General features: G+C 38.3%; 1 protein-coding gene across 1 annotated transcript; it reads right to left on the bottom strand.

Moving 5' to 3' along the window:
• Window positions 1-4494: 4494 nt before the first annotated feature.
• Window positions 4495-4917, bottom strand: LOC142530437 (uncharacterized). Its single transcript, XM_075636272.1, has one exon. The coding sequence runs from the start codon at window positions 4915-4917 to the stop codon at window positions 4495-4497; it is 423 nt and encodes a 140-aa protein (XP_075492387.1).
• Window positions 4918-13678: the final 8761 nt, after the last annotated feature.

The raw sequence follows: 13678 nt of genomic DNA, 5'->3' as shown, positions 1-13678 counted from the left end.
TGAGCTAAGCAGTGACAAGAGCAACACGTCGTTGGTCAACTCCGATGGCAACGTAAGATCCATGCCAACGAGCTTGTCCACAAGCCCAATCATCTTTAGGCCATGCTCATGGATCGAAGCCCCATCTCGCATGCGTAAAGTGATTAGCTCCTTGACGGTAGCATGCCTAAGAGGTCGTGTTTGCTCGCCTAAGAGCTCCTTGAGATGCAAATGAATGTCAGCAGCACTCTTTGCATCCTCAAAACGCCTCTGCAGCTCATCATTCATAGAAGCCTGCATATAACACTTGGCTTTCAAGTAATGGTCACACCATTCCTTGTAAGTCTGCAATTCCTCAGGAGTGCAGCCAGTCGGAGCCTCAACAGGGGGCGACTCAGTCAGTGTATATGCTATCCTCTCCGAATTCAAGAAGATTTTTAGGTTTCTTAGCCAATTGAGGTAATTAAGTCCGGTAAAAATGTGTTTTTCGAGTATTACAGATAACGGGTTGCGAATTGAAGACATTGTCAAATTTGTATTGAAAAGTAAAAACAGATAAATGTTAATGACTATTTTAAAATATTTAATAATTAAGATATAAAGTGTGGACTTTTACTTCATAAATTTTCACTCCCACTGTTGTGACATCTTTCACTACCCTCTAGTTAAAACGGGAAACTCCTTTCCTCAGTAGGTACGTAAGGTCCAATTAGCAAATTATGATCCCGAATAATATCAGCCAATCATAATTCCTAAAAGGTAGTTTCCAATTGCATCTCCATGCAACCCTTTACGCAAACTTTTGTCTCACGTTTGATTAGGACCCAATAATATGACGTCGTTCATCTTTACGTGTCAAGCCTTACCCATTGATATTGAACCTTAATGAACTGTCGCCATGAGTTCCCTCAATAATATGAGCCGAAATCATGGGAGTTCAACGTAGTTCACATCACCATGTCAATGGATGTCACAGCTTTCCGACATCCAGGGCTCCCCCAATAATATGAGCCCAGCCCCGAGCACGGGTAGCATTCATCATGCACCCATTGTAGATGGAAGACATGGAAATTATAAACACCTTTATAATTTCCCTTTTCGGGCTTGATATTAATTTTAAATCTTATTCAAAATGAGGGTTTTTAATTTTGAAAGGTCTTATCATTAATTTTATTTTAAAAGCTCGTCATGTTTGATCGTATGTTTGCCGGATTCATGCAACTTTGTTATTATAAAATAATAACGTACATACTCATTATTTATAATATATCATGCATATATTATAAACAGCAAAATAAACAAGGATGATCAATCGTCCCAATACTAATGGCCCGTGTGAGCCAAACACGGGCCTAGGTCCAATCCTAGGGAATGAATGGGATGCAAATGCACAATTACATAAGCCTCTAATATTTACATGTCTTCGATCTTCATATTCATCATGGCCCACCATTTTCCAATCTTGATCTTCCACTATACTAATATTTACAAATAAATATTCATGGCAAATAGGGATACATCTCATGGGGTGGGAACGAGCTATAAACCAAGTCCACTTGAAAATTGATAATTATTACAATAATTCAACAAAAAATATCCTAGCATACACCTAGCAAATTGGGCTTGGACTCTTGATCATCCTTCATGCATAATATCACATATCATACATCATCAATTAATTATCACAATAATCAATTGATCCAATATTATATATCTTGATCCAATCACTAATAGCCACGATTATAAATTAAATTAACAAAGTAAACAAACTCCTTTGTTCGCTTTTTAATTAATTTATTTATAACCGAATTTCTCGTAAATCATCATTTACTATAAATAATTAAAGTCTAACTTCAATTATTTATTTCATGAGAAAATATATATACAAATTTTGTAAATTTAAACTTAAGGGCCCAATAAGACATTTTTTACCAAAAATATTTGGGCCCATTTAAATTTCACAAATTGTGTTAGGCATCTAATGGCCCAACAACTAAAGGCCCATGACACTTTGATATTCCAAAACACTTTTGGAAATCTTAGTCGTCACCGTCGTTTCCGGAGCTCAGTCGCCGAATTCCGGCCAACTCACAAAAATTTATTTATTTTTATTTTGAAAGGAGGGGCTGTTCGAGCAGCCCCTTGGGCTGCCCTTGCTGCCCAAAAACCGGCCTTCGATTTGTTGTTTTGATTATCTCATGCGGTTAAAAATTGACCTCAATATAATATCATGTATTTGCTACACTAAAATTGTAACCATAGCTCAAGATACCACTTAAAAGGGGATCGATTACGGTACCCGGTTGCGTAACGGAAGTTTTGAAAAATTGTTTTTCAACAAGAAAAACAAAACCGAGCACCTCACAATATGTGTAGCAAATAACAAAAATACAAAATGTCATACATAGGGTCTTTTAGAAATTTTTACCTATCAATCTTAAAAGATTGATGATGGCTCCAACTTAGTTGTCAAACAACTAAGCTCTTGAATGGTTGACCCAATCTACAAGCTTTCTTTTCCTTGGACTCCTTTTTCAAAATTAGGTCCACCACTAACTAGGAAGATCCCCTCTAATTTTGCACTAGAAAAATTAGAGGATTTTTCTTTGAGAAGACTAAGCTTTCCTCAACAATTGAAGAAGCAAAATGAGAGGAAAATATGGGTGAATATTTCGGCCATGAGGGTGGAGAAGAGAAGGGGAGGAAACTTTCTTGGTGTATCAAAAAGTAAAAAGTAGCATGTACATGCCATGTCTTGTTTAATGAAAAAGTTGCATCCAACCCTTCACCTCCCAAGCATGCAATTCTATTCGGGCTTGTAACAATTACAAAGCCCAAGGACTTTAATTTAATTGTCTCAAAAAAATTTGAGACCAATTAGACCTTACTTGAATTTACTCAAGCCCACTAGCTGAATAATTATTTCCTATTGGGCTCTACAAGACCCAATATGATTTAATTAATTTAACACTTGAATTAATTAAATTATTTGGACTCTACTAGGCCCACTAGTGTTTAATTAATTCAACACTTGAATTAATTTAATTTAGTCCATAATAATGTTTATGAAAATCACAATTTTCAAATACATTATTTATTTGGTCAACTTTTAATTTAGGAACACTTCCACAAATTAAAAGTTACATTTCCCTCATAGAAGTCATACTTCTAATTTTTCCTTGTGCTTATAAAATCATTTATAAGCCGTTCAACATATTGAACTAATTTACTTCTCAACGGGATCTAGAAAGTTAGCACTTATATAACCCTCAATGGTTTATTGATACAACTAGCAGTGGGTTCACATCCCCATGTGATTCGAGACTAAACATGTTCTTATATGAGCATACCCCAGTTGCTCCATTCTTATTTATCAACTCCTTGATAATAAGAACGTCAGAACTCAAGTCTGATAGTACCCAACTAGTCATGTTAAACGCCTAGCAGCATCGCGTACATGATGTTTTAGGTATCAAATGATAGTGCCTCCAAGAACCATTCTATTATGGCTACCGTACAGTACCTGGAACCACGTCAATCACAAACTCAACTTCACGGTCAGGTGGCAATCCAGGCACATCATCTGCAAATACGTCAGGAAAATCTCGAACTACCTCAATCTCACCCAACTTCATTGTCATCTCAGTATTCACATCTATTACAGTAGCTAAAAACCCCTGACACCCCTTTGATAACATTTCCTGAGCTTTCAAACAAGAAATATAAGGAGTGCCAAGCGAAATACCTCAACTTTGGAAAATACCCCTATCATCATCTTTTTGCAGGAAATCGCACTATCTTAGCCACACAGTCTATAACAGCACGATATGACGATAGCCAGTCCATTCCCAAAATAACATCAAACGCCACCATGGGAATAATAATAAGATCAGCAAAATAGATTTTTTCATTCACTTGTACTGTACAACCTTTAAGAATACTAGAAGGCCATAATTCGTCTCCCGATGGCAACAAAATACTATAGTGAAGTGGTTCACAAGATGGAACAACATTCAAGGAGCGCAAGAAAATTTCAGACATAAAGGAATGCGTAGCACCAGTGTCAATCAATGTAATAGCGGCCTTGCCTGAAATTAAAATAATACCTGATATAACAGAAGAATCAGGATTTGCGCCTTCTTTGGTCATTGCGAAGATTCTGCCTTGAACCCTATCATTCCCTTTCTCACCCTTTACTAGACAATATTTGATAACATGTCCAACACCTCCACAACGAAAACATCTATTACTTCCAACCAAACACTCACCTGTATGGATTTTGCCACATTTCGGACATACAGGTCGATCATACGCAAGCGGTAGCATAGGAGCTTTGGGTCGATGCTCCTCTTTCTCTTTGCCTCTAAACTTGCCCTTACCTTTCCATCCAGAACCTTGGCCCTTAGTAGAAAAATCTTGGCGCTTCAACTTTCTTTCTCTTTCAATTTCCTTCTCGTCTTGCTCGGCCATCCTTGCTTTTTCAACAATCTCTTTAAATGAAGCAGCTTTAGACATTCAAACGTCTCTTTTAATTTCAGCCCTGACACCTCTAAGAAAATGCTCACCCTTTTCAATGTCATTACTGATGAGATATGGGGCAAACTGACACACCTCTTCGAACTTGAGAATATATTCTTGCATTGACATATTTCCTTGCCTCAGTTCTAGAAATTCCTTCACTTTCTGACTTCGAACATCTCGAGGAAAATATTTGTCGTAGAATAAATCTTTAAACTCCTGCCACTTGAGTGCTGATACATTAACTGATACCTTGGTGGCGTCCCACCAAATCCTCGCGGTCTTGGTTAGTAGAAAAATGGCACAGCTGACTTGATCTTTATCGTCAAACTGCAGATAATCATAAATAGCCTTCACAGCTTTGACCCATTCCAAGGCAACCAAGGGATCAATGCTTCCCTCAAATTCTGGTGGCTTCATCTTACGAAATCTTTCATATGCGCCTTCACTACTGGGCTCGGGCCTCACTTGCTCTCTTTCTCTCCCTCGGCCTTCATTCTACATCTGTAAGAGCTGCTGGATTTGCTCTCCATGTAACTTGGCCTATTCTTTCACTAACTTGCTAAATTCATCAACCACTCTAGATGATGAACTATCCTCCCTTTCTGATGCTTTACGCTTAGGCGGCATGATCCTATAATACATATTAATTTAAAACCATTTCCAAGTAAAACATATCATACTTATTGAGGCTACACATCCATATTATATCAAATAATGCAGGTACATACATACCGAATTGTCGACAGCAGAGGAAGTCATATGCCAAATCATTGGTCCGAAAATCTTTGCTCTGATACCACTAAATGTAACACTCGAGACTAAAATGCATACTTAGTGCGGAAGCTTTAAAATATAATTTGGAGAAAATGTATACTTTAAAGAAATTTGGGCAGCATCTCCCCGTAAATAGGACATGCTACCTGTCTCAAGCAACACATAAACATATGCAAAACATTTTCATATACATCAGATACCATTTCATATAGTATCCACACAAATTTTTAATTCAAATACCAAAACAACATTTTCAAGGATTCCCAAAATAACCAAAAGTTCAACACATCAAAATAGCATCCAACCACTATCTCCAAAGTTTTGCATATTCCCTTCTCTTGCTTCGACAACTCAGGGATGATCAGTCTTTCTTACCTGTACCTGCATCACATGAACATAACTGGAATGAGTATAAAACTCAGCAAATGGAATCAATAATAACAAGGTACATATATATCATTTTATTGTAAAACATAAAATGTATAGCCTCAATTTCATTTTCTTGAAAACATTATCCTTCTCATTTCATAAACGTTGAATAATCATTAATATCATCCGTCAAGAATTATAATACAACAATACATAGGGATGATATTCATTTCATTGATCAACTGAAGAATTGATAGGTCTTATAAGATAGTTCATTCATTGCTAACCCTCTTCGTAAAAACGAATCTTATAGGAGGGACATGTACCTCTGCATAAAATGCATCTTATAAGAGAGCACATGTTTTCATCGTTAATTGGCCAATTACATTGCGGATTTAGAATTGCCAGGGGCAACACCGCTACTATCATTATCAATCCAATCATTCAATCATATAAAACTTCATTCATGCATTTTATCGAACACCTTAGAGGCATCATTTAAAGTTTAACTCCTTTCATTCAAAAATGCATATAATTGCACTACCATATATACATATTTACATATATATATATATCATGAATGGAATTTGAAAGGAGTTAACGTCATAAAATCATCAAAACACATACATATAGGATCATGTGATGCATTTAAGAATTGATTCCACTTACAACACTTGGAGCACTTGATTTCCTAAACCTTGACGATGATCCTACAAAAATAAACCCAAATAATAACCTTAAATTACCATTTAATCCAATACATCATCACAACTATCATCCCCTAACTCCAATATCTTCAATAACTCAAGAACAAGAAGAAAACCACTTACCTTAGCTCCTTTCACTAAAAAGATGAAGTTCCAACTCCGGATTGAAGATTGATTGCTTAAAATAAAGATTGGAAAAATAGGAAAATGAAGAACCCTTACCTTACACGATGGAGAAGAGAAAGGAAGAGAAGGGAAATGAGAAAAATGAGAGTCTCCTTCGATTTTATGCCTAAAATTACCCAAAACACGTTTTTAAACATTGCTGGCCGCCCGGGTGCGGAACTCTCAGCCAAAATACATTTTTCTCGAACAAGGCCCGCCCGGGCGCAAATCTTTTCCCGCCCGGGCGCGCGCTCTGCGCACAACCCCTTCAAAGATCGCTTCCGAAACGCCTCTTCCCTTCATAATTTGGAAAAGTGGTAAACTGGAAAGTTGTGGCTCTATGCTAAATCTCCCAACATGTGTCACTGGAGGAACGACGAAACACATGACACACTTCGAGGCACTTTTGGCTTACCTTCCACAATGATTTGAACAAAACTCAAAATAAGAAAGTTATAGCTTTATATCTTATCTTTCTAATGGAAATGACCTCACCTCATTTGGATCAATATACAAAACATTATGCTAAAAACCACAACTACTGCCACAGTTTCATACCGTTTCAGCACTTCCATTACCTATTTGGCTAAGGATCAACTTTCTATTCTACCCATCCATTCTTTGTTTCATTCTATATCATTCAATACCATTCATATCATATCTTGAAGCCATAAACCATCACCATTACACTACATATCCCAAACGATCATCATAACAAACCATAAAAGTAATAATGAACATACTTAATCATAATCATTACCTTACATCATATGCATACAAATGTCTGGGTGTTACAATTCTCCCCTCCTTAAGAAATTTCGTCCCCGAAATTGCAATTACTGTGCGAATAACTCAGGATATCGCTGTTTCATTTCCTCCTCTGGCTCCCACGTTGCTTCTTCAACCAACTGATTACGCCAAAGAATCTTGATAATGCCGATCTCCTTATTCCTCAGTACTTTAACCTTGCGATCTAAAATCTGAATTGGTACTTCTTGATAAGTCAAGTTCGGCATCAGATCCAATGGTTCATGTCTAAGAACATGAGAAGGGTTCGAGATGTACTTCCTGAGCATTGAGACGTGAAATACGTTGTGGACTCTATCCAAGTCTGGCGGTAAGGCTAGACGATATGCTCTTTCTCCAATCCTGTCCAATATTTCAAATTGACCGATAAATCTTGGGCTCAGCTTTCCTTTCCTGCCAAATCTCATAATGCCTTTGAGAGGAGCAATTTTGACAAATACGTGATCTCCAGCTTCAAACTCCAAAGGCCTTCTTTGGATATCGGCATAACTTTTCTGTCTGGATTGGGTTGTCTTCATTCTGTTCCGAATTAAAGCAATCACATCAGCTGTCTGTTGGACCAATTCTGGTCCTAACATCTTTCTTTCACCGACTTCATCCCAGTTCAATGGTGACCTACATTTCCTACCGTACAATGCCTCGTATGGTGCCATGCCAATTGTCGCCTGATAACTATTGTTATACGTAAATTCAACAAGTGGCAATTTAGAATCCCAGCTACCAGGAAAATCAATCGTGCATGCTCGTAGCATATCTTCCAGAATCTGAATCACTCTCTCTGACTGGCCGTCACTCTGAGGATGATATGCTGTGCTAAAAGCCAATCTAGTGCCCAAGGCTCTGTGCAAGCTCTTCCAGAATTCAGCAGTAAACCTTGGGTCGCGATCAGATACAATTGACACAGGGATACCATGAAGTCTCACAATCTCAGCTACATAGACTTCAGCATATTGGTTCATTGTAAACGTCGTCTTGACCGGAAGAAAATGAGCCGACTTGGTTAACCTGTCAACAATCACCCAGATGGAGTTGTAACCTTTTGGTGTTCTTGGAAGTCCCGTTACAAAGTCCATGGTGATGTGCTCCCACTTCCACTGAGGTATTGGGAGAGATTGCAAAGTTCCAGCAGGTCTTTGATGCTCAATCTTTACTTGCTGACATGTTAGACATTCGGATATAAACTTTGCAATATCAGTTTTCATACCTGGCCACCAGTATAGACATCAGAGAACCTGATACATCTTGGTACTACCTGGATGTATCGAGTATGGCGTTGTATCAGCCTCTGTCAAAACATCCCGACGAATGTCATTACCACTGGGAACACATATCCGACCTCTCCATGTTAACAAATCATCAGTGTTCATCGCAAACTCTGTATTTCCTTTCTTATCAGCTTTGGCTCGCAATTCCATCAACTGATTGTCAGTATGCTGCTCCCGTCGTATCCTATCTGTCAACGTAGGTCGAATAACCAAAGCTGAAAGTCTAGCGATAGTCCCTTGCTCTACTATAGCAATCTCGCTCCTCTGAAGATCCAATAACAACGGATTCTGAATCAACGAGCTCAAAGAAGAAACTGACTTGCGGCTCAAAGCATCTGCAACGACGTTTGCTTTACCTGGGTGGTAGCTAATGGTCACATCATAATCTTTAACAAGTTCTAACCACCTTCTCTGCCGCATATTGAGTTCTTTCTGTGAGAATAGATATTTCAAGCTCTTGTGGTCTGTGAAAACTTCACATTTCTCGCCATACAGATAGTGTCTCCAACAGTGCGAATACCACAGCCGCTAATTCAAGATCGTGGGTGGGATAATTCTTCTCGTAGTCTTTCAATTGACGAGAAGCATAAGCGATTACTTTCCCATGCTGCATCAGTACAGCTCCAAGTCCCATCTTTGACGCATCAGTGTATACAATAAAATCTTCAGTGCCGCACGGAAGTGCTAGGATAGGGGCTGATGTCAACTTGTCTTTCAACACTTGAAATCCGTGTTGGCACTCGCTTGTCCACTCAAACTTCACCGCTTTCCTTGTCAAATTGGTTAATGACAGAGCTATTTTGGAGAAATTGGCAATAAAACGTCGATAATAGCCTGCCAAACCAAGAAAACTACGCACCTCGGAGACGGTCGTAGGAATAGGCCATTGTTTAATTGCTTCAATCTTCATGGGATCCATTGCAATGCCGTCTTTCGAAACAATATGGCCCAGAAATGATACTTGCTCTAACCAGAATTCACACTTTTTCAACTTTGCGTATAACTACTTTTCCCTTAATAACTGCAATACAGTTCTGAGATGCTCGGCATGAAGTTCCCGAGTCTTAGAATAAATCAGGATATTGTCAATGAAAACGATAACAAATCTATCCAGATATGGCTTGAAGACCCGGTTCATTAGATCCATGAAGACAGACGGAGCGTTCGTCAACCCGAATGACATGACTAAGAACTCATAATGGCCATACCTGGTTCTGAATGCAGTTTTAGGGACGTCAGCTTCCCTAACTTTCAGCTGATAATAACCAGAACGCAGATCGATCTTTGAAAACACTGTCGCTCCCTGCAGCTGATCAAAGAGATCGTCAATCCTCGGTAATGGATATTTATTCTTGATCGTGACTTTATTGATCTCTCTGTAATCAATGCACAACCGCAAAGATCCATCTTTCTTTTTGACAAATAAAACCGGAGCTCCCCACAGAGAAGGACTCGGACGAATAAAGCCTTTGTCTAATAGATCCTGCAACTGATTCTTCAGCTCCTTCATTTCAGTCGGGGCCATTCGTTATGGAGCTTTCGAAATCGGAGCAGTACCTGGAACCACGTCAATCACAAACTCAACTTCACGGTCAGGTGGCAATCCAGGCACATCATCTGCAAATACGTCAGGAAAATCTCGAACTACCTCAATCTCACCCAACTTCATTGTCATCTCAGTATTCACATCTATTACAGTAGCTAAAAACCCCTGACACCCCTTTGATAACATTTCCTGAGCTTTCAAACAAGAAATATAAGGAGTACCAAGCGAAATACCTCAACTTTGGAAAATCCCCCTATCATCATCTTTTGCAGGAAATCGCACTATCTTAGCCACACAGTCTATAACAGCATGATATGACGATAGCCAGTCCATTCCAAAAATAACATCAAACGCCACCATGGGAATAATAATAAGATCATCAAAATATATTTTTTCATTCACTTGTACTGTACAACCTTTAAGAATACTAGAAGACCATAATTCGTCTCCCGATGGCAACAAAATACTATAGTGAAGTGGTTCACAAGATGGAACAACATTCAAGGAGAGCATGAAAATTTCAGACATAAAGGAATGCGTAGCACAAGTGTCAATCAATGTAATAGCGGCCTTGCCTGAAATTAAAATAATACCTGATATAACAGAAGAATCAGGATTTGCGCCTTCTTTGGTCATTGCGAAGATTCTGCCTTGAACACTATCATTCCCTTTCTCACCCTTTACTGGACAATATTTGATAACATGTCCAACACCTCCACAACGAAAACATCTATTACTTCCAACCAAACACTCACCTGTATGCATTTTGCCACATTTCGGACATACAGGTTGATCATACGCAAGCGGTAGCATAGGAGATTTGGGTCAATGCTCCTCTTTCTCTTTGCCTCTAAACTTGCCTTTACCTTTCCATCCAGAACCTTGGCTCTTAGTAGAAAAATATTGGCGCTTCAACTGTCTTTCTCTTTCAATTTCCTTCTCGTCTTGCTCGGCCATCCTTGCTTTTTCAACAATCTCTTTATATGAAGCAGCTTTAGACATTCGAACGTCTCTTTTAATTTCAGCCCTGACACCTCTAAGAAAATGCTCACCCTTTTCAATGTCATTACTGGTGAGATATGGGGCAAACTGACACCCCTCTTCGAACTTGAGAATATATTCTTGTATTGACATATTTCCTTGCCTCAGTTCTAGAAATTCCTTCACTTTCTGACTTCAAACATCTCGAGGAAAATATTTGTCGTAGAATAAATCTTTAAACTCCTGCCACTTGAGTGCCGATACATTAACTGATACTGAAACGTCTGCTTATTCGTTTTCTTAAAAAGTACTAGAAAATTTTTTTTTTTAAAACCAACTAACATTTTTTTCTAAATCTAAAAATAACATTTGAAAAGTATAGCCCAGACTATAACCTCTCAAAAACCACTCATACTTATGATAAAAGTCATAAAATCTTTTAACATAAATCATAACATATATGCGGAAACTAGCGTCGGTCCTCGGGTCATGTGCACCTTCAGTCCAGTCGGATCAACCATCAAGACCTCCATTAGCATTATCATGATAACCTGCATCATACACACCTAGTGAGTCGAAAGACTCAACACGTCATATTCTTGATAACGAGTAATACGTAATACAGTTAACATATAACAGTGAAAAATATTTGTACTTAAAATATCGTTTTCATGAAGATGCATAAACATAAACATTTTCGTAAACATTTTCATGATGCATAAAAACATTTTCATAAAAACGTTTTCATATAAACATAAACATATCACATAAACATATTCATATTCATATTCATATTCATGTTCATGTTCGTGTTTGTTGAATTCAGATCGTGATTGTGACTCGTATTCTTAAACGTATTGGGCGATGGATCCATCTAAAGAAACCACAGTACTGGGCGGCGGAGACACCAGCGACACTCTCACCCGTCAACTGGGCCTTGGCCAACGTATTAACATATTCGTATTCGTATCACGTATTCGTATCCGTATCCAAGGAAACACGATCGTCGGGCTCCCACTGGGACCATAACCCTCACGATATTTCCAACATATTCAGTAGTCACAATCCCTTCACATCCTTCAACACGTTATCATTACTTAATAAAAACGTGCATATAATATCATTTTTATTTTGAAACCAAGCATGCAACATATTTTTTAAATGTCCAATTTAAATCATAAAAATTCATAAACATTTTTAACTGATTAAAAATCCGTAAACATTTAAAATAAACGTGTTAACATCTTAAAAATTCATCAACATTTAAAATCGACATATTAACATATAAAAATTCATAAACATCCATAATCATGAAAATAATCATATTAGCATATAAAATAGCATTTAGGGCACTGCCATGACGTTTACTAATTTCTAGGTGTAAAAAGACCGTTTTACCCCTGGACGTAAAATTTCACATTTTTGATTTTTTCTTAATTCCATTGACTCTAACATGTCCCAAATAATTATTTAAGCTCACATGAATTTTCTCATATTTTTATTTAGCTTAAATCGAGTACTTTTAATTTATTCTTTAAATATAACGTATTGATGCGTTTTAATCCCGAATTAAACCAAACCTTAATATAAAATTCCCAAATTAAAAACTTAGACTTATAATAATTATTTAAGCTTAACCCTAATTTTTCATAATTTTATAAGGCTTAAAACTATGCGTTTCAATTAACTCGTTAATTACCGTTTCGTGCCGCGATTAAATTTCGAATAAAACCAAAACTCGTTATTTTGATCCCAAATTTTACACATAGCCTTTTTATGATTTATTCTACCCTTTCAAGTCATGAGCCACACCCGTGGACCCATGGATTTAATTTTTTTAGTTCTTAAATCTCGTTTTTGACCTTTAACCGAACACACCGAGCCATCCCCTAATTTACTCGAGCCACGCCCGAGCCACCTTGAGCCAAAACCTAGCCAACCCATCTAGGGACCCTATTGCCCCATTAGGACCCATTGGACCTGACCCTAAACTCCAAAAACCAAATTTACAACCGAGCTGCGGATACAGCCCCAAAATCCACCTAGGCCACTTGAGCAAACGAGACATACATGCTTCTAACCACTTCATGCTTAAACCGACTCGAACCGGACCCGAACCAGCCCCTAGACGTTACCCTTAGACACAAATTAAGACCATGGTTAAGCCCCTTTTTACTCATAATCAGCGCCTAAGCCCCCAAAAAAATCAAAAACTTGACAGACCTCTTATGAGGCCAATTTCTGTGCAGCATTCGAGTTTCTGGTTCCAGCGCTCTACCCGACCATCCAGCCCATAAACCAACACATAAAGACTCATCCTAGGACCCTAATACATGTCCCAAACCATAGTCAAGAGCCCTGGTCCAGCCCCTGATTGACACCCTAAGGCCGAACACCTACAGCCCCTCCATGAGACCCACTTCTGTACAACACACGTTTCTGGTTCCAGCCTTCTATCCAGCACACCAGACCCTAAACCACCCTAACTAGGATCATCCTATGACCCTAAAGAGTCGACCTAGCCCAGCCCAGAGCCCCCAAGCTGAGCCATCTCTCCTGCACAA

This window comes from Primulina tabacum, chromosome 17 (genome assembly GCF_025594145.1).
Source record: "Primulina tabacum isolate GXHZ01 chromosome 17, ASM2559414v2, whole genome shotgun sequence".
In the NCBI taxonomy this organism is placed as follows: domain Eukaryota; kingdom Viridiplantae; phylum Streptophyta; class Magnoliopsida; order Lamiales; family Gesneriaceae; genus Primulina; species Primulina tabacum.
The sequence above is the reverse complement of the archived record's forward strand: the minus strand, read 5'-3'. Positions and strand labels throughout refer to the sequence as shown.

Coding starts and splice junctions, on each gene's coding strand:
- LOC142530437 (XM_075636272.1), bottom strand. CDS start 4,917: ATGAAGCCACCAGAATTTGAGGGAAGCATTGATCCCTTGGTTGCCTTG.